Source organism: Ovis aries, chromosome 5, assembly GCF_016772045.2.
Source record: "Ovis aries strain OAR_USU_Benz2616 breed Rambouillet chromosome 5, ARS-UI_Ramb_v3.0, whole genome shotgun sequence".
Taxonomy (NCBI): Eukaryota; Metazoa; Chordata; class Mammalia; order Artiodactyla; family Bovidae; genus Ovis; species Ovis aries.
This window is the reverse complement of record NC_056058.1, coordinates 35136274-35157439: the sequence shown is the minus strand read 5'-3', so window position 1 is coordinate 35157439 and position 21166 is coordinate 35136274. Positions and strand designations below refer to the sequence as shown.

General features: G+C 42.8%; 1 protein-coding gene across 4 annotated transcripts in view; it reads right to left on the bottom strand.

The window, feature by feature from the left end:
* Positions 1-21166, bottom strand: part of SEMA6A (semaphorin 6A) — a 131676-nt gene that overhangs the window by 5001 nt on the left and 105509 nt on the right. For 3 of the 4 annotated variants that reach the window (XM_042250334.2, XM_027969999.3, XM_042250336.1), the window contains one exon: positions 20096-20251. The exons of the other annotated variant lie outside the window; for it this stretch is intronic. In XM_042250334.2, the coding sequence (XP_042106268.1) occupies positions 20096-20251 (156 nt within the window). The remainder of the gene's footprint in view (positions 1-20095; positions 20252-21166) is intronic. 4 annotated transcript variants of the gene reach the window in all.

Below are 21166 nucleotides of genomic sequence, written 5' to 3'. Positions count from 1 at the left end.
AGGACCATTTGGGGTCCTGTAGTGGGTTTGAGAAGTGTCAGGTCTCATTATTACAGCTAGAGTTTGCTGTCACGGTGAGATTCTTCAGCAGAGCTAATCTCTTCAATTTAATAAAAATTATGTGACTCTGCCCGTCAATAATCTTACACTACATTAACCAAGATGCAGTGTTTCTGAAGAAAGTGGCTTTCCCTGTTCCTGCTTAATCAGCCACCAAGCTGAGAGACTCTAATCAAATGTAAACACTGAGGCTTTTATTTTTTAATGCCAAGTGAGAATACACATCACAATTGTCAGATCTTAAGTGCTTGATGCAGTAGCTGAAAAAATAAAATCTCAAATACCTCAATTCCTGCCTCTGGAGAGTGAAAGAACATGAATACATTAGAGGCTCTAACATGGGCTGAGGAAATGTAAACATTGTTCCCATTATGGAAATGATAGTAAGACAGAAAATGTACCTTCTCTGGTCTCAGGAGACACATTTTTCATCAACTAAATCAACTCTTTCTGGAATATGTTTAATGTATTTTACTGGCAGATATCAGTAGTACAGAATGAGAATAAAATGAAATAAAAATCTCTACCCTTTCCCAAACCCACAACACACAACCCTTACACGGAAATGCTTTGTGTGTGACACCTGAGACCCTGAGGAAATGCAGCTTTGTCATGAAGTTTTTCTGTTAAAATATTTTGATTGGTGAAGCGATGGTTTTAAAACTCAGAAAACTCAGCCTGGAGAAGAAAGCATTCTCTTTCTCTTTTCTTTGTGCACTTCCTCATCCCCTCAGTCGTGACATCACAGTTGGTTGCTGTGGAAATGACTGTCCTGTGACAAAGGATTGCAACTGCAGGTAGGGGAATAAATATTATAGAAACAGCAAATATCTCTTGAGAAACAAAGATTCTGTGATTAAACAAATGCCCTTGGTGTTGAAGGGCAAGGGAGGAAACTCAACCAGGGAAAATACCGGTCAGACACTGACTAATTTCCAAATGTGACACTGGTCAAATATTTCACGATTTAGCTTCATGAACTTTTAAAGGGTAGAAACGGAGAGGCAAAAAACCAGCAGGAAATTCAGCTAAAACTCACACCTTTTTAGGTTGTGGAGCTCCCCAAACAGTGGGGTATCTTGCATCCAAATATGTTTTATGAGAATTTCTTCCTTAAATTTGCATTTCCTTGTAATAGCAACCAATTTTCTTTCAACTTTGGTTTTGCATGGTGTTCTACTGAACATCATTTTTAACCACCTACATATGATGGCACAGAAATGCACACCTGTGAATAAAATGGGTTTAATTTCACTTATTGACTTGGTGATGTCAGTGGGGGTGTAACACAGGCTAGGCCCCACCCAATATAGATATTAGATAGATTGTTTCATAGCAGTGGGCATTTCTTGGGTCCCTTCTGGCAACTGTATTTATGGGGGCTTCCCAATAAATTCATCTTGTGATAGGTAGTGATCTACAATTGACTGTCAGTTTACAGTTTAACTTAACATCTCAGTTTAAGAGGATCACAGAAGGCTAGAGCAATCCATTTGTTTCATTTATTGTTTAATTGGGAAAACTGCAAAATTTTAAAGTATATGCATTGCTTCTTAACTTTGCTTTTAGTTCCAAATAGTCTTCCATGTCTGAAGGTCCTTAACTATCCGAGTCTCTCGGACCCCCTTTGCTCTTTCACTGGGAAAAACTCTTAGTGCATGACATTTGAGTTCAGGTGTTTGGTTGTTAACAAATCAAGCAGGGTCTGACCTTTGAGAAAAATAGTCTCAGACAGCTTTCTTTGGCTCATTTTGTTATGTAAATAGTGTCTTTAAAAACCTTGCTGCATTTCTTGGGCTTTGAGATAGCTACCTTGAAACAGGTGGCTTCCCTCCTCTGCTTGTGCAAATTCAGAAACCCCATGTCCAAAGTTAGAAACGGATCAGAGATTAAGTTGAAAGCAAAGTCAAGAAGATAAGACGTGAAAAGTTATTTTTGGAAGATGCCTTCCAAACTTAAAGCTTTCTGATTATATCATAAGAAAAGGGCAAAGCAGCATCTGTGGAAATGATTAAATCAGCTTTGTACAGATGGTCATTGTGAAGACTTGAACACACCAGACCTGTCAGTTAGGCTGAGGGTAGTACAACACTAGAGATCTCCAAAGGCCTGGAGTTGCAGGCTCCCGCTTACTGCTGGGTGACCCAGCAAGTGACAATGTCTCTGGGCCTCAGTTTTTTTCATCTGTAATGTGGGGTGAACACCCTTAATCTTGATGCCTTACTGCGTAGTTACAAGAATCAGCTGAAATAATGATTAAGAAAGAGCTTAAGTACAGCACTCTGCTGGACACATCTAAAGATCAGAGGAAGCCACCAAAGAGAGATGAGGGGTTAGTAGCTCACGGAGGGCTTAAGAGTGACAGTCACAGCTTTGCCATTAGATTCCATTTGCTGTGGGTCTCCCAGAGGAGGGGTAGACGTGTTCTTCCCAGCTCCAAACCTTGGGCAGTGCAAATGTTGCCAAAAGGTTGATATGTTGAGGCAACATCAGGGAACATGTACCTGTTTCAGGATTGCCTATAGGCCCTGAATTTTGAAATAAGTGACACAACAACAACAATGGGAAATGTTGAGCAAAACACAGTAATTATATTAATAGTTGGGCTTCCCAGGTGGCACTAGTGGTAAAGAACCTTCCTGCCAGTGCAGGAGATGTAAAGAGACACAGGTTTGATCCCTGGGTTGAGAAGATCCCCTGGAGAAGGGCTTGGCAACTCACTCTAGTATTCTTGCCTAGAGAATCCCTTGCACAGAAGAGCCTGGTGGGCTACAGTCCATGGGGTTGCAAAGAGTCTGACATTACTGAAATGACTTAGGACTCATGCATATTACTAGTTAGACTCCTGGTGGGGTAATAATCCTATAATCAGCTCCTTGAGGGTAGGGTACATATTTTATATGCATTTATAATCCTCACCATCCCCAGGGCTCTTGGTCGGGCGCTTACTAAGTAATTATTAAATAAATGAGTTTGCAACACATTTAGAGACAGTTTTTAAATAGACTTCTAAACTTGGTGGGTCATCTTTGAAGTGATTTGCTTTTGAAATCACATAACTATATCTCCATATAACAATATAATCATACAAACAACCAATAAATGAAAGAAATCTATAAAGGTGCTCAATATGTATTCAGAGTAACAATAGGACAAACTGTCTTTAAAGTAAAAAGATACTTGTTCTGGGATAATTCCAAAAGACAGGATGAAGGTAAATGGGTTATTTGTAACAACTGAGTGCTCCAGAGAAATCAGCTAATACAAAACCAATGCGTCTTTGCAAAGGGCTCAGGCTTGGGGTTGGAGGAACATCATTGCCCCAGGAGTGGCAGGGAAACCCTAGGCAAGTAGAAGGGCCTTTGTAGGGTGATGCCTTTTCCACCCTGGGCTGTTGGAATACCATCCTCTACCAACCCCTGGGCCTTCTGGTCTCACCAGTTGAAAATGGGGCATTAGTAATGAAAACAGTATCTGAGAAACCCTTTGCATTGATTCATTAACCGCCAGCTATTTCTCACCAGTCATGAGGTGCTAAATGGTTATTCTTTCCACCTTCCTATTGCAGGAAGCTAGACACACAATGGCTCAAAGATTTCTCTGAAATCATGCCTTAAATTGGCAGAACTGAGAAAGAATAGAATCTCCACTTTTTTTTTTTTTTTTCCTGAGCTGAGAGAGTTTTCAGAGGCTGCTGGAAGGAGGTCTCAGAGGGGCAGTGTGAAGCTCTTTAGAGGCTGAAAAGATTATGAACAACCCCACCCTCCAGGCCCTACAATATGGAATTCACAATAAGAGCAGTTATAAATGGCAAAATAAGAGGAAACCCAACACAGTTCTGATTTTTCCTGTGATGACAATGTCCATGCACTTTGAAATGTCAAACATCAAGTTTCTTATTTAAATAATGTTTTTTGGTAGCTCAAAGATTCTCTCCCATTGCCTCTAGTCTGCACAGGATGCCCAGTGCCAGGCTTGGGAACAACATGCCTCAGAAAAGATACTCTCCTAACTCAGGGCTGGATTGTGATGTTGCTGGCACCTTGATTGTCCTCTCCTGGACCAACAAGGTTTTGACCAAATGCACCTTGTGGCTGTCTTCAGCAAACAATTACTGAGCATGGATGAAAGTCCCTTGGTGGGCTTTGGGGAGACAAAGATGAAGGAGGCACAAAGGCTGTGATCCAGTACAGGAGAAGATAGGTGTGTGCACATGAACTACATCCAAAGCCCAGAAGCATCATGAGATGATTGCTTCTACCTAATATGGATGGGTCACTTCATGGGAAATAGATGGGGAAACAGTGGAAAGTGTCAGACTTTATTTTTCTGGGCTCCAAAATCACTGCAGATGGTGACTGCAGCCATGAAATTAAAAGACGCTTACTCCTTGGAAGAAAAGTTATGACCAACCTAGACAGTATATTCAAAAGCAGAGACATTACTTTGCCGACTAAGGTCTGTCTAGTCAAGGCTATGGTTTTTCCAGTGGTCATGTATGGATGTGAGAGTTGGTCTGTGAAGAAGGCTGAGTGCCGAAGAATTGATACTTTTGAACTGCGATGTTGGAGAAGACTCTTGAGAGTCCCTTGGACGGCAAGGAGATCCAACCAGTCCATTCTGAAGGAGATCAGCCCTGGGATTTCTTTGGAAGGAATGATGCTAAAGCTGAAACTCCAGTACTTTGGCCACATCATGCAAAGAATTGACTCATTGGAAAAGACTCTGATGCTGGGAGGGATTGAGGGCAGGAGGAGAAGGGGACGACAGAGGATGAGATGGCTGGATGGCATCACTGACTCAGTGGATGTGAGTCTGAGTGAAGTCCGGGAGTTGGTGATGGACAGGGAGGCCTGGCGTGCTGCGATTCATGGGGTCACAGAGAGTCGGACACGACTGAGCGACTGAACTGAACTGAACATGGGTGAGCAAAGGCTTTATATAGGAGCTGACGTTTGAGCTAAGTCTTTAAGTGCATGGGATGTCAACCCAAGTGGAGAGAGCAACAAGAACCAAGGCATGGAGGGGAGGAACGCGAAGGCTGTATTCAGTGATGGCCAGTGGTCCAGCTGCCTTCCAGCCTCCTAGCTCTAGGCACCACCTCTCTGCTGCATTCTCATTGCTTCTGGGCTTTCACACAGGCTGTTCCCTCTGCCCAGAAAACCCCTGCTCACCTCCCAGCCCTCCGAACTCCTTCAGGTCTCAGCTGACATGAAGAAACTGTCTCTAATTCCCTCAAGCCAGTTTAGCTCTTCCTTCTGTTAAGGGTTCCCAGACCTCTGTACCTCTCTCCCTTAAAGTCATCACTCTTATGATGCTCTGTTTTTTACCCCTAAATTGCTCCAGACAGCTCCAGGAAGGGGAGATTTTCTGCTCGGCTGCACCCCCAGGTATACAGGTGCTCAGTAAAGAGCTGTTAAATAAATAGTAAACGAATGCATGCCTGAATGAGTACTTGGAGGGGAAGATAGGAGTGAGAGCTGAACCCCATTTGGAAGCAGGCTGTGAAAAGCCTTGAAATTCTGAAAAAGATGTTTAGAAGACATGTCCGTTTGGAAGGAAAATTACTGATTAATTTACCTGTGATTTCAAGGGTCTTCTTGCCTGAGAAAGCTGACTTTCAGCTTATCTGTTCCACACTGAATCCATTATTGAGAAACTACAGGCTTCAAAGAGTCAGTACCTTTGCATCAAAAGCACAGCCAACCTACTTGAATTTATTATCACTGTTATTAAAATTAAGACTCTGTCTTGAACTATACTTATCCCCTGCACCATACAGACATGGCTGGGAGATGTTACCTGTCCTATCAAAAAAATGAAGCCAAACAAAGAGAAATACATTTACTCTATCGCACCTATTAAACTAAGTATCAAAGGAAAAGCCTTACCCATCCCCGCTCCAGTTACCTTGCTGAGTACATGAGGCCTTCGACTGTCAGAACCTTGAAATGGTTAAGTGCACGCTTTCCCCTCTCACCCCTGTTCACTGGACTGCCTGTGTCGGAGCTGCTGTGATATGATGGATGTGTCTGTCTCCATAGTGAAGTGATTAATAGGCATCTGTGTGAAGCGGACCCGGTGACCACAAAGACAACAAAGCCTCTCTGTGTCCTTTAGAGAAACATGCAAAGGCAAAAAGGAGGATGGACATTTCCTCCACCACTGAGCCAGAGCGGGGTTCGTGTTGGGCCTGAGAGCTAAGAAAGATGGCAAAATACCAAGAAAAGCTCTGGAGTGGGATCCCCTAAAAATAGACTCTTGCTTCTGCTTTATAGCAAGACAAGCCTGTAATTTCCTTGAAATCCTCATAACAACTTGGGTGAATGGAATCCAACAACCCAATTTTTCTTGTTTGAAAATCTTAAGTGCACCAAAATGCCAGCCTGAGAGTCCTGCAAGGCAGCATGAATGAATGGACGAGTCACGGGCCAAGCATCGCGGCCGCTAACCACAGAGCACCCGCTGTAATCCCTGCTAAGAGAGAAAAAAACAAATAGGGGAAAAACCTAACTGCAGATAATTTATTCTCAGAGCCACACCCCGGCCCATGGAGATGACCACACGGAAAGTGCAGGGGGAGCTCTCTGTGGTTATCTCGGCAGGAAGCAGCCTTCTCCTAGTTTTACACGGCATAATGCGAACCAGATGGCTTAGGAATAACCGGACCCGCCAGCAGCCATGGAAATGGGCTCAGAGTTTATAACTCAAACTTTCCCTGTTTCTTTTATTTTCAAATCTTTTTTTCTTCCCCCACTGGCATGCCGAAGATTAGGTACTAGAAGGGGCCATGGTCTGTCTTCCAGAGGTATCAAGTTAATGACTGACCACGCCACAGTAGAGACAGCTTCCTGGCTGTTTAATATCCTCAGTTCAGAGGCTATTTTAAAACTCCCATATTGAAATGATGCTGCCTGTGGTCGTCTGCGGATGAATCCACTTCCAGTCCTATCACCTCTGAAACTGATGCATTTTTATTTGTTGTGGGGATGCCATCGCAGGAAGAAAAGGGAGGATGAGCATAGAACTTCATTTTCCCCTCCGTGCCAGGGGGAGTGCTTGCTTGGCTCCTCCTCCTCAGCCCCACTAGTTTAGACTCGGCCCTGCCCCTGGGAGGACTGCACCGGTCATGATCAGATCATTTTTAAAAGCCATGCTTTGGAATGTTGACCTGTGGTTCCATGTGTTGAAACTGTCACTGTCTTTGTAAAGGTAATGACTATTTCAGATGGGCCAAGTTTTAGAGCAGAATTTGCGTGGTTTACTTTCCTTCTTTTTGAGGTTTTCTTTCTTGGAAGACTAGAAACCCAACATCTAAAGTTTTGGAAACCAGACAAAGCATTTCTGTTTTCTAGCTTCCCGGTTCCATCTTCCTTTGTTCTCTTAAGAGACATCAAAGCTACAAAATAAGGAAGTAGATCGTCTTATAAAACTGTGGAATTTGGGTCATTCTTTGGGATTTTTTTGTAGCACTCTGATATTTTTTTCTCTGCAATGCAAAGATAAAACAAATTTGAGGAAACAGGTTTGTTTAAATACTCTTAAAACTTAAACTTACTGTTAAGGAGACAGGTTTGTTTGAATACTCTTAAAACTTAAACTTACTGGGAATATAGTTCGTGGAATCTGGGTTATAGATGAGTCTGGGTATTGGTTAAGAATGTAAATCTTGAGATCATAAAGACCTGGATATCAGTCTTGGATCTATAACTAACTAGTTGTGTTCCTGGGCAAGTCACTCAATCTCTCTAAGCCCCAGTAGTATTGACTCTGAGATGGGTGTTGTGGATGGATTAAATAGATTGAATAAACAAATTCATGTAAAGCGTTTGGCACTGTGCAGGACACATTTAATGCTCAATTAATAATGTAAGGCGAGTGTTTCCAACTGACAAGTTACCTGCTTTCTGTGTGGTTCCAGATAAACTGTTTTGATGCAAAACATTGTTTGGGTTCACGTTTGTTAGCCAAGAATGGAGAAATAAGGATTTAAAAATGTAACAGAATCTTGGAGAGAGACCTTAAATAAGATAGCCCATACAATTTGAAAAGTGTCCTAAATTAGGGTGACTCCGTATTAGTAACTTGTTGGAAATACAAATCCTTGGGTCCTACTTGAACTTTTGAATCAGAATCTCTGGAGATTGGGTTCAGAAATCTGTGTTTTAACAAGGCCTCCAGATGATTCATACATTCGCTAAAGCTTGAGAGGCACTGCCCTAAATGATAGGAATAATATTCCAGAGAACAACATCAAAGTGTTTCACTTTGAAGTCCAACCCCAGAGGCACTGAGGCAATGTATAGCCAGACTTGCTAAATTATTTGTAAAATAAAAAATATAATAATGCAATCTTCCTTGATGTTTACAAGAGTAGGAATCTGTAGTAGGTCTTGTGTATGACATTTTCTTGCAGTTGCCACATTCTGACAAAGAATACAAAATTGATGTGATTTTATTGTCGAGAATAGTACATCCCTAACACGTCCCCTTGGCACCTGACCAAAGCTTGATGTATGGCCTAAAACACGGCACCACTACTTCTGTAACAGAATCAACCCCTTCTGCTAGAGCCAGAAGCTGCTGGGAAAATGCCCACCATCTCTTTAATTGCCCCACCATAAAGTCACAGGAATTTCTCATGCTCCCCATCTCTGTCCCAGGGGCCTTCAGTTCGTGGATAGTACTAGAGAGCCCAGTCAGGACTGGGTCTCAGGGACAGAGGAAAGAGAAGCTTGGTAGGAACTCACTACTAAATAGTTGCATAGAGCATCCTCCTTTAAAGCTTGCATCCCATGTCACCTTGAAATCTCCTCCACTCAATGCACAGCCATCAAGGGATGTCTGGTTCAGGGGATCTTTTCCCCTACCTCGCCACGATCAGACCAGAGAATAAAAAACTCAGGAAGACTCTTTTCCTTTCTTTTCTGGATAGAAGTAGGGGACCTGAGCTCATGTTCTATTCCTCAAATGAAGGTCCTGCTTTACAACAGTGCACTCAGCAGAGCTTGGTGCTTACACATCTGCTGAGCTGAACTGAATCTGCAAACCCATAGAATTATATAAGACATTTTAAGTTACATTAAATTTCTGCTGTGTGCTTTTAAATCACGGAGTGCAAGACCCGTCAGCACTTAGGGTATATTTATTACCTTAACAAATGTCAGATGATTGTGTCCAGTGTTATCTATTATTTATGAATAACAAGAGGCGGTAGGACTGGAAATGACAGGCTCTAATATGTCCAAAAGGTTAGGCGTAACGCAGTGTGCTGCCCTGTAAATTTCTTGACATCATTTTCTCTCCTAATGAGAGCTGTCTGTGGTGATTGTACTGAACTTCCATTATCTCCATACAGTTCCTAATGGCTGCGCCTGCCTTCAGTGGAGAAATCTAATTGCAGATACATATTTGAAAAAGACTGCATCTTTTTTAAAAACACAAATTTTAAAAATAATTGCAGTAGGAAATTCCTATTGTCCCATTAAAAAGGAATCTCTTTACAAAGATAACACTCAGCTATAGACTTACAAGAGCTTAAGAAATACTAATTAAGGATGACAAACCTTCATATCACCCGTAATTAGCTTTCTGACACAGATGAGGAGCCCGTGTTCTCTGTACCCAATATATGTGAATTTATCAACTGTATTTCACTGGTTGACTCTAGAGTCTTTCTGTGACTGAAGTGCTGGGAGACTGATGTCTGATGGGGTTCTTGGGGGTCTGCTCAGGCCTGCAGCACAGTCACACGCTTGGCAGGACTTTACCTATTATGACTTGCATAGCCTGTGTCTCCCTGCAACCACCGAGTGGATACAGCGCTTCCATCCTCTTTCCTTCTATAGCAATGGCATGAATTATGTATTCTGAGCAACTCTTGCAGCTTTTGAGGCCATTCTCATGTATAACGTCAAGAAAAGAGAGGCTATCCTCAAGAAATTTCCCTGTTTCCACCATTTTGCCCTTGCTAGACTACTTTGTCTGTGGAGCAGTGAGGTTTGCAAAGTGAAACCTGTATATAACAAGCATTTTTTTTTTTTAACTCCAAGAAACGAGGCTATCAGAAAGAGTTCTGAGACAAAGCTAGTATTATTTTCCCATTAGTATTTGTGCTCCAAAATACACACTGACTCTTCCCAATTTTACTGTGAGGACAAAACAAATTTTAGCTGAACACAGTGCAGTTGAGCCAATTAAAGAGCACATTTTTAACTACACCAGATGTTCAGTTAATATGATCATGCCTAACCTAGTCCCTGTAGTCCTTGAAAGTTCCATTAAGCTGTCAGAAAACTTTGTCATTTGTGTGTGTTTTTGTGCAAAAGATAGAAGAGAAAGAGGGGGAAAAGACTGAAGGAAAAGATGGGGCAAAATGAATTCATGTCAAGGGTGATGTGGCTTAAAAAAGTAGCTACAGATTAAAGTAAGTAGCACTTTTAGAGGTGAACTGATTTTTTTTAACACCCCAAGATTTAAGTTGCTGATTTTAAAATAAAAAATTAAAGTCTCTCTAATCATAATTTGAGTCCTTTTTTTTTTGAGAAAATGATGTTAGGTGAAGATAGAAGGTTTAATTGGTATCTCTAGAAAAGAAAATTCAAATATTGGTGTGCACTTCCAGGCAGGCAGGGAGATGAAACAGCTTTCTACATGGCTGACATTTAACTCCTTTTCCTTCTACCCTTTCCACAATAATCTCATAAAGACCCCAGATAAATTTAGCAAGTTGTCAAGAGGATACAAAATTAATTAGATCAAATCTACATCTCTGCCTGTGCGGCTGAAAGAACAATTACAGCTGACCACGTGGGTATCTCGCTGCCCCACCCCCAAACGCCCATGCTCACGGGGAACCTTCCAGGTCATCCAGTAGAGAGCCCAGAGCCTGGCTGGCTCACAATAGATCCTTTTCCTTGGTGCCTCAAAGAAACATCAGAGACTACCAATAGATTCCTTTTCTGGCAGGTGACAAAGAAATATTAATTTAGTAAAAGCATTGGCAGGTGGGTTCTTTACCACTAGTGCCACCTGGGAAGCCCCAAATGGTGGCACCCTGAATTATATTATCATTTCTTTCTCAGTCTCCCCTGGGCCCCCCATTTCAAAATCCGTTCTGGATGAAGTCTGGCGTGTCCCCTGAGCCCCAGTGTTTTACCCAGTGACAGAGAAGGCGGAGTCTGGGGCTCAGCTTTACCAGCACAGAGGTCTTAGTTCAGCATGAAACAGCTGTAGAAAGTGCCAGTGATATGTAGAAAAATACTATAGATTCAAAACTGATGCAAAATTCCATTTTCCAAACATATTGTGTATGTGTAATTAACAATCTATAGGACTGAATAATCAATTTATTATTTATCTGTCATCTGTCAGTCTCTTTGATCTCTGTGCTTCCCTCCCTCCCACCCACTGCCTACAGGTAAAGCCAAAACCCCTGGGCGTGACTTCTAAGGTTGCAGACTAGCATTTCAATATCAGCTCCCTTTCTGACCCTTTATGTCCTTCTCTGACCTCTCAGCCTTTGCCATGCCACACTGCTAGCCAGGAGGCCACCCGTGGGCCCCTGCTAACCCCCTGCTAATCTGCAGGCTCCTTATGTATAGGCTCCGTGAGTCAGATCAGCCTGTACTGTAGCACTCAGCAGAAGGCTCCCGTATAGCACACACGTTTGCCGAATGTTTTGAATGCATGAAGAAAGAAATGAAGGAAAGTTGCTGTTTTCCCTTTCTTTGATACTAGGGTTGGTGGTTTAGTCGCTAAGTCGTGTCTGACTCTTGTGGCCCCATGGACTGTAGCCCGCCAGGCTCCTCTGTCCATGGATTCTCTAGGCAAGAACACTGGAGTGGGTTGCCATTTCCTTCTCCAGGGGATTTTCCCGATCCAGGAATTGAACCTGGGTCTCCTGCATTGCAGGCAGGTCCTTTACCAACTGAGCTAGGGTTAATGTTACTAAAGTGTGGTTAAATTACTACATCTTTGGGGCCTCCCAGGTGGCTCAGTGGTAAAGAATCTGCCTGCCAGTGCAAGAGCTGCAGGGGACTTGGGTTCAGTCCCTGGGTTGGAAAGATCCCCTGAAGGAGGAAATGGCAACGCACTCCAGTATTCCTGCCTGGAGAATCCTATGGACAGAGGGTTGCAAAAAATCGCTCACGACTGAATGACTGAAACGCATGGCTTTCTTTGCGACTAGGGTTAGTGTCACCATTATTACATTTTCTGTTAGATTAAATTAACTGCGAAATTGACTTATTTTCTAGTGCTCTCTGGATTCTAGTTCATCTCCTTCAAAGTCATGGAAATGAGAAATGAAAAAAAAAAAGGCATCCAAATAATTATAGAAAAAAACCCCCATATAGTTACATAATAGTTGATAAAAAACCTGAGGTTAAATTAAAATTAGAAACAGTGGTTTTAATCTTGTCTTTGTTTAGGAACAATTTGATTTCTGAGCTTTCTTCACTTAAAAGTGACACTTGAAAGCTTACTTTTAGTGATAATTTTTTCAATTACCCTAATATCCAAACACATATACAACTTTTAGTGATATTTCTCTGGAATTAGATATAATGAAAATATTTTTTCCCAGAATGAAATTTTTACTTTAATTGCTCTTAAAGGTTACTATAAATTTCCTAAGAGTTAAAGGGCAAATGTAGACTACAGATTAAATCTTATATACTTACTGAATAAATTATCAGCAGCCTCTTCAATAGAATTGCTAAGGTAGCAAATCAATATGCAGAACTCTTGGCTAAATTTCAGCATCAGATAAATAATAATGTTTTAGTGTAAGCATGTCCCATGAAACAGGTGGGGCACACTTATACTAAAAATTATTAATGGTTTCTCTGAAATTCACATTTAACTGGGTACTCTGTATTTAACGTTAGCAGCCCTGCTCTTCCACCCCCAGCTGATGCACATCTATTCGTTACCCATCACTATTCTTCAGACTCACTCTAAACTTTTGGAGATTAAAACAGTTTAACAGAGCATAATAACAATGATAGTAAATCTTTAAGGGGCAGGTATAGCACAGTTTACAAATTTAAAACTATATGAATGGACTACATTTCATGAATTGTATTTTTCTTTATCAGCAACGACGTAGATGCCAAATTTCTTATGAATTTTGAAGGATACCTTTCCTCTCCCTCTCAAAACCAGAAATAAGTGAAGTCTTACTCAAAAGCATTGTGGGGAAAACAGCCACCGGTCCCCCATCTCCCTGGGCCTCGCCAGGCATGCTCCCACCTGGCTGAGTTAGTTGTTGGTTGTTAAGTGGAAGTTGCAGCCCCCTCCCCGTCAAACAGAACCCCCCCTGAACCCCTTTTGCTTCCAACACTGTCCTGTCCTATCACATTTAAAAATGGCTGTGATACTATAGGTTTTATTAGTAAAAACTATGAAAATTACTGTTGAGCTTTTAGTTTTTTGTTTTTTGAAATAAAGCTCAGAGTGTTCAAAAAGAGCCCACCTTTGCCAGCATTTCCACAAAAATTTTAAATATGAGTTCTGTACCAAAGACACCTCCTTTCCCTCATCCTCCCTGTCAAGTGATATATGACTGCTATAATACTGGTACTGAAGGGGGCGACTAAAGAAAAGGGGCTGGGAAACTGTTCCCAAGTCCTGTGTCCTTGATGTGTCCAGCCAAGTTGTCTTCAGTTGTCTAATATCTTTTTCTAAAGCTGCTGTGCACCATTTTGCCTTGTGAACAAGGATAACAGTGGTCGTAAAGACTTTCTGGTGCATTTTTGTGTCTGTGTGTGCTTCATCTATCTGGCGGTTTGATATTTCTTGGACAAGAACTCTGTCTATCTCCAGTTTAGCCTCTAACTCCTTATTGGCATCCACTACTGTGCAGTGGAGCCAGTAATAAATTTTGCTTGAAGACTCCTCAGAAAACATTTTTGTTATGTTAATGTTACTGAAGAAATGGCAGAAAAAAAGTGCAGTCCAAGTTTACAAGTCAGGAAAAGATGCTTATTTTTCTGCCTTTATTACCTTCATCAGCAATCATTTTCTGTGTATATATGATCACCTGCATATGACTTGCTAGGAGCCAAGAGATCTGTTTCCCCACTGGGAGAAATGAGATGTTTTAAAAGCTTCATCCATTAGATTTTAAGCATTGTTGTTCAGTCACTAAGTCATGTCGGACTCTGCCACCCCGTGGAGTCCTCTGTCCTCCACTGTGTCCTGGAGTTTCCTCAAATTCTTGTCCATTGAGTCGGCGATCCTATCTAACCATCTCATCCTCTGCTGCCCCCTCTTCCTTTGCCTTCAGTCTTCCCCAGCATCAGGGTCTTTTCCAATGAGTTGGCTCTTTATATCAGGTGGCCAAAGTATTGGAGCCTCAGCTTCAGCATCAGGCCTTCCAATGAACATTCTGTGTTGATTTCCTTTAGGACTGACTGGTTTGAATTCCTTGCTGCCCAAGGGACTCTCAAGGGTCTTCTTCAGCATCACAGTGTGAAAGCATCAATTCTTTGGCACTTAGCCTTCTTTATGATCCAACTCTCACACCTGTACATTACATGATTACCTGAAGAGCCACAGCTTTGACTATATGGACCTTTGTTGGCATTTTAAGCATTACAGATGGTTAAAATGCAGAAGCAGTTGGGCTAGACTCTGTTACCAAATATGCTGTCTGAAAATGGGGTTTCTTAGTCTGTTCACGATGAAACTCTGACTCTAGGGTTTGGGACTCACAGTAGGTAAAGTTTGAAAGAGAGAAAAGGGAAAGAAAAGGTCAAGTAAAGGTTATTGCCAGGCCAACGGGATGCGCTGTAGCACAAGAGTCCTTACAGATCTTGCAAAAGTGCAAGTGCTGGAGGTAAACTGTCCCTGGGCTGCAATTAGGGAAGTAACGAGCTGTCATCTATACTTGGATGCTCACTGCTGGTCTGGAAAGCATCTCTCCAGATGCCTACCAAGCCTAGGATGACTAATTTTTTAGTCTAAATCCATCGTGCTCTCGATTCCTACTTGACCAAACTTCTCATCTCTAATCACAAAGCTCTGTAGTTGGAAGAGAAATCAGAAGAGCACTAGATCGTATAACTGAAGCGGTCAGAGCCCAGCCAGTATAAGGTAGCATCCTCATTCAGTCTCGTTCTTCCAAATGCCAGAAGCACAGTTTTGGTGGTAATTTAATCCTCGCTGTACTCTGTTAATTGCTCCAGGCCAGAGGTACCCACAGTTTGCTGCTGCTGCTGCTGCTAAGTCACTTCAGTCGTGTCTGACTCTGTGCGACCCCATTCCTGGGATTTTCTAGGCAAGAGTACTGAAGTGGCTTGCCATTGCCTTCTCCAACCCACAGTTTAGTCGTCAGCTAAGAGTGCTGCAAATCAAGGAGTCTCACCTACAGTGTTATTTACTTTTAGTATTCCTGTATCCCTCTACTTCCTACATCCGCATTTACTTAGTATTTTATTTAAATTGCCTTTAAAACGTGTTTCAGGTAGAAAGTTTATATCATTATCATAAATGGGAAAAAGTGTCACTTTTCATAACTAGAAGGTAACCACAGAAATGAAACTGCATGCTCAGTCACTAAGCTGTGTCTGACTCTTTTCGACCCCATGGACTATAGCTCACCAGGCTCTTCCATCCATGGGATTCTCCAGACAAGAATACTGGAGTGGGTTGCCATTTCCCACTCCAGGGGATCTCCCTGACCTGAGATTGAACTTGAGTCTCCTGTGTCTCCTGCCTTGGCGGGTGGATTCTTTACCACTGAGCCACCTGGGAAGCCCCCAAATCAAATTAACTGAAAGTAAAACAGAGTTAGTTCCAGCTAGCTTCAGCTGCATGGCAAAGCCATCTAAAGCCTGTTCTTTCTTCTCAAAAGGGTAGCAGTGAGTTTCTGGAGTTGTTAAAGCACCAAACAGACTTTTGTGTTGACAGAACGAAGACGACGGAAGGAGAAATGACAAGGGCATTGACTTTCCACCGTATGATTCGGTATTGAAGGCCATGATGTCTCTGAGTCATTTAAACCATCTCTTCTAAGATGTGACCTGTCCTCCTTGGAGGCTATGATGTACTTGAGGAATAAAGAATTGGCTGTAAAGAGGATTGTTGATAAACTCTATGATTTATGCAGTTCCATTCAGGATTGTTAGAAAGTGTGGACAGTATACTCAGCAGCCTTTATAGACCTTCTGAATCTTATGGGAACATTATTTCCCAGACTAAAAATTGCTTACAAAACAGCTTGTACATTGATTAAAATATATTCAGCATTTGCTGTACATTTTAGTTTAAATTATTCATTTGATCTCTAATTTAAATTCTGTTTCTACATCTTTTCCTGGTCTGAATTGAGCACATCTTCTTGACTAAATATAATAATGTGATAATAACTTGTTTCAAAGATTTCCCAAAATATATATGCATACTACAGCTCTGGCACTTCCAATCCAATGGGAACATTTTTCTACATATCGACTATTTAATCAGCTTTCTGAGAACTCACGAGAACTCTGGAAAATAAGCTCTGAAGGAGATTTTCTTCTCATCTGGCTTATTCCTGTGTCCTGAGGGCAGTGGTCCCTGTGTCCATCGGACATTTATGCTCCACAGCTCTCTTGGCAGAGCTGTCCTGGCTACTCCCCTCACCTATCTTGCAGTCTTCTTAGAAATCAGGTTTTAGAGGACTGTTACTTTGGGTCAGAAACGAGGCACAAGAGTGGCTATTACTTCTCACTATTGCTCAACCTAGAAAAGAAAGCTCTTATTTATTTTGCTGTGGGAATGGGGGGTGGGGGTGGGGTGGTGAGGGGAGACAAGCCAAATCTAAAAATAAACTGGATTTTCTTTCTTATTCATAGGTAGTTAGAGCCTCTTTGTAACTACCCATTACCACCTCAATAGTTATAGGATGAATAAATAATATATATTTTTTAATGTGGCAAAACCAAGAAAGAAGTAGCCAGGGCTGCTTCTAATTTATCAGCTTGGTGATTAAAGGGCTGGCTAGTAGAGGCTCCAGACATCTAGGGAGCCAGAGATAAAACAGGGCAGTTGGCTGTGTTTTTTCCTAATGAATCTAGGGCTTGAAAGATATCAGGCAATTTTAAAGAAAAGCAACAAGGACAAGTGACATTAGACAAGGCCAGTAGGGTAATGAAGGGCAAGGCCAGTTACTGAGAGAGAAAATTACTTCATTTTCTGTGATAATGCTTCTGTGTGCTTTGCGGGTCTCTTCTCACACTTTGTTAGCATGACTGTATATACACAAACAGTGTCGGAACACTACCCCCCAGTGTAGAAGGAAAGAGCCTTGGAACGGTCCGCAGAGGGGCAGAGGGCTGGCATCTATTATTAATATTTTGAAAAGGGGAGGCTGAGAACAATGGTAGCAGAAGGGGGTTAGATTGCAAGGTGAGGAACGGTGCTTTGACAGAATGTGGGGGACGCACAGAATTAAATCAAGACGAAAGACACAGCAAGGGAAAGAAAGAAAAAGGTAAGCAAACATACTCTGGAAATGCAGAACTGTTTGGAAGATGAAGCGAGACCAGGAGGGGACCAGCCCAGTGGTGCTCAGCATTTCTGCAGAGCAGAGCTCCGGGCTCATCTGCTCACTGGCTTTTTCCCCCCACTGCCCAGCAGCCAAAGTAAAAAGGGCACCAGACACTTGATTCCTCTTCAGCTAACTGGTCAGCAGATACCATTTTCTGCTTAGCGGGGAAATGTGTGGTATTTTAGAAACAATTCCAGAGTATATTTAGCTCCTAAAGCCGGGGCACACAAATGTCACATTCCCATGAGACAATCGGCCCAGTGAAAAGAGGACCCATCAGAGGCCCGCAGAAAACCCACAAAACTCTTGCATCCCAGGAGATGCTGCACACACGGATGTGACATCATTAAGGCGCCCACATCAGGGAATGAAAAGCAGCAAGGGGATCACAGATTGGGTCAAGTTAAAGAACGTCATCACGAGTCAGAAAAGAAACAAGACTTTTCCAACAGAGTCACGCCATCACCAAGTCATACCACACAGCGCTTGGCAAAACCAAAGAAAAGTTGGAAATAAATCATGAACATTAAGTTGGAAATAAATCATGAACATTCAACAGAAAAAAAACACTTCAGAGCAAAATGGAAATCAAAATCATAAAAAATCATGGTAAAAGGAACATTAAGCTACATCACATTTTTATTTTTTCAATTTCGGCATAACAACTCGTTGTCGTTGCCCCATCAAATACATAATCAGTTGTCAAAAAATGAAGTTCCAATTTGACAGGGCAAGGCAAAGAGCTAACAGCACGAGAACAGTGATCATGTTAAACACCCATGCAATCACCTCTGCCACCATTGTTTGACAATCTGTAGACTGCTTCCAGCTTTGTCAATATTCATAATAAGACCCAAGAGAATGAACAATGCCGAATTTTCAAATGATCTGTCAAAGTGTTAATTGGACTCTTTGATAACCTCCATCCCCCGGGAGAGTTAACGACTGGAGAAAATTCTCGCCATCCGTCTCGGGGAAGTGAGGAGGAAATGACTATAACCAACTGCTAGATATTTGGTTGACATATTTAATGCTTTACTGGAAAGGCTGTTTGGTTTTTCAGCAAGTTGCAGTGGGCAAACACAATGTGATTTTTACTGTGTTGTCTCTTCTTGAGTAGTCGGCCAAGACTAACACATCTATGGTCGGGAGCCACACAAAACAAATAGCGGCACATGTTAGGGCTGGTATAGCCTGCGGTGATAGCTCTGCCCTGTCACAAATGGATATGGTGGTGTCTTGAGATGATGAAGAGCAGGGGTCCCACCAACTTAAGTGGCTGCCGAGACACCAGCTTCTTAAAAAAAAAAATTGGGGGGCAGGACATATTAGCAGTAAGAAGTTACAGGAGAATAATAAAATCGATTAAGGGAGTAAGTTCACAAGTTAAAAGGGCTGCATCGTCCCACGTGGGCTTGGCATGTAGCAGCTGAGTGTACGGCATTCTCAGGAGAGGAGCCGCCAGAAAAAAAAAAAGGATGAAAATTTAGTGTGAATCTGCCGAGCAAACATTCTCTAAAAGCAGAGCTGGAAGTATGTATACAGAAACCTGTGGGGGAGGACAGGACAGAGACTGTCTTCCAAAGGTCACCAGAGCTGGTCTGCCCTCGACACTCAAACCCCCACTTGGATGAAACTCTTGAAAACATATAGAAGTAAACAATGCTGAATGGGGAGAAACAGCTCACAACATAACTGAGCTTTTCAGTCTCTGATTTACAGGACTGGTTTTTGGACAAGTAAAGGCCTCTTTGGTTGCAGCTGCGACTAAAGTAGGATGTGTTACCAGAAGCAGCAAATGGCGAGAAAAGAGATGACATTTCCTGTCTCTAGTTTCTAGCAAAGAAAGCCGGGGAGAATTTAGGACAGTTCACAGCAGAGTCCCTTTCATTTAGCACGGCTTCCTTTCCATTTTAAATGCATAGCAATTCTGCTTGATTAAATAACATATTTTTTGTTTTAGCTGTTGTCCTCTAAGGGCAATTAAGTGCGTCTCAGAACCTCGGCTCTGTTCAGATTCAGCCCCCCTGTAAGGGTGAGGGATGGGACCAGCCAGAAAAGACTTCACTCTGCTACTTCTCCATTCATGATTAAACGGGCTTTGACTGCAATTACAGGTACTTGCCAAAGCCCGCATTGCATTCCATCTTATTATGGGGGAAAAAAGAGGATCCAGAAATCACTGGCTGAGCTAAGAGGAGTGGAAAGGGACTTCAGGAGCCAGTGTCCACTTTGGGCCAAGCCATGCCTCTCTTGGGTGGAGGAAGCTGAGAGGATGTGTTATTTGTTTTGTGTGGTTTCTCCTTGGTTGGGGAATCATTTCGGATCAAGCCTAGCACAGAGGATTGGGTTGCAGTCTTTTCTGAGACGCTTTCCATCAGAGTATGTTGGAGGTCCGTTCCTTAAACGCTGCTGCGGTTCAGCTGGAAGCAGTTACACAGTCCTCCCCGCTCCTCCCTCCCTCTCCCCGCAGAGGAAGAGGTGCTTCCAAGGCCTTACCCTTCTTGTCTTGGTGATTATGGGAAGACACTGCCCCCAAAGAGTCTGTGCTGTCGGGTGACTCCTTCCAGTCCATCATTCCTCCCCTAGACTCATACCCCTCTTGAGCCGCCGAATCGGACGTGGTGGTGCTGGGTAGGAGGGAACTGGAGTGCCCTGTTTTCATCACAAATACAGTTAGGGAAGACATCACCGGAGACCCCTGCTTTTTCTTTGCTCAGAGGCCAGGAGGTGGGACACCCACGCTCGCGGTAAAAGACTCAAAGGGGATTGCCCTAGACATAATAAGGCTGGTGGTAGGATTCGGCAGAAGAGCCCTTGAACTTGCAGTTAGGGGGTGAAGGGCCAGGTCTTGTCTCTCCTGCTTGCTGGGTAAGCCCGAGGGAATCACTTAACCTCCCTGGGCCTTGGTTTTCCTTGTGCACAAAATAGAGGCCTCCAGTGTTTGGGAGATAAAGTGGCATCATGCTGAAAGTACCTAGCAGCGTCTGACACATAGTAGGTGCTCAGGAAATATCAGAGTCCCTTGGTATTCCCTTAGCAGCACTAAGGCAGAATGCGTCCACTCAGGGGGTGACATTCATGATGATGGGGCAGGTGTATGGTAGTGGGTGAGTCTCTGCCCTGTCACAGACAACGCAGCTGCCCCGAGCCTCTCCCATGGAGGATGTGTCTAGTATTTGGCAGCAGCGCAGCCTCACAGGCATTCCGCTTTCTAAAGGGAGCTGCTCTAGCCCTCCTGTCTGGAATACAGGGCTCAACTGTTCTGCCTTGCTATGGCTCTGCCTTTTGTGTCTTACTCAAACCAAGTTAAGTTTCATGGTCTCCTGACTCATACCCGTGAGAGGTGGGTTTTGAGGCCACCATGACTAATACGATTCAGACTAGAAAGGGAGAGCTTCCTGAGATCCAGAGTCGCCTACTGCAGGATAATGCTAGAAGAAGGATGGCCAGGTTGGGAGTTATGGCAGAAATTGGACATTTCCTGTGAATACGTTGCTAAGCCTTCCTTTCCATCATCCCACAAGGTTAAATGCAGATCGCATCTGGTGCTTTGATCTGAACTGTCAC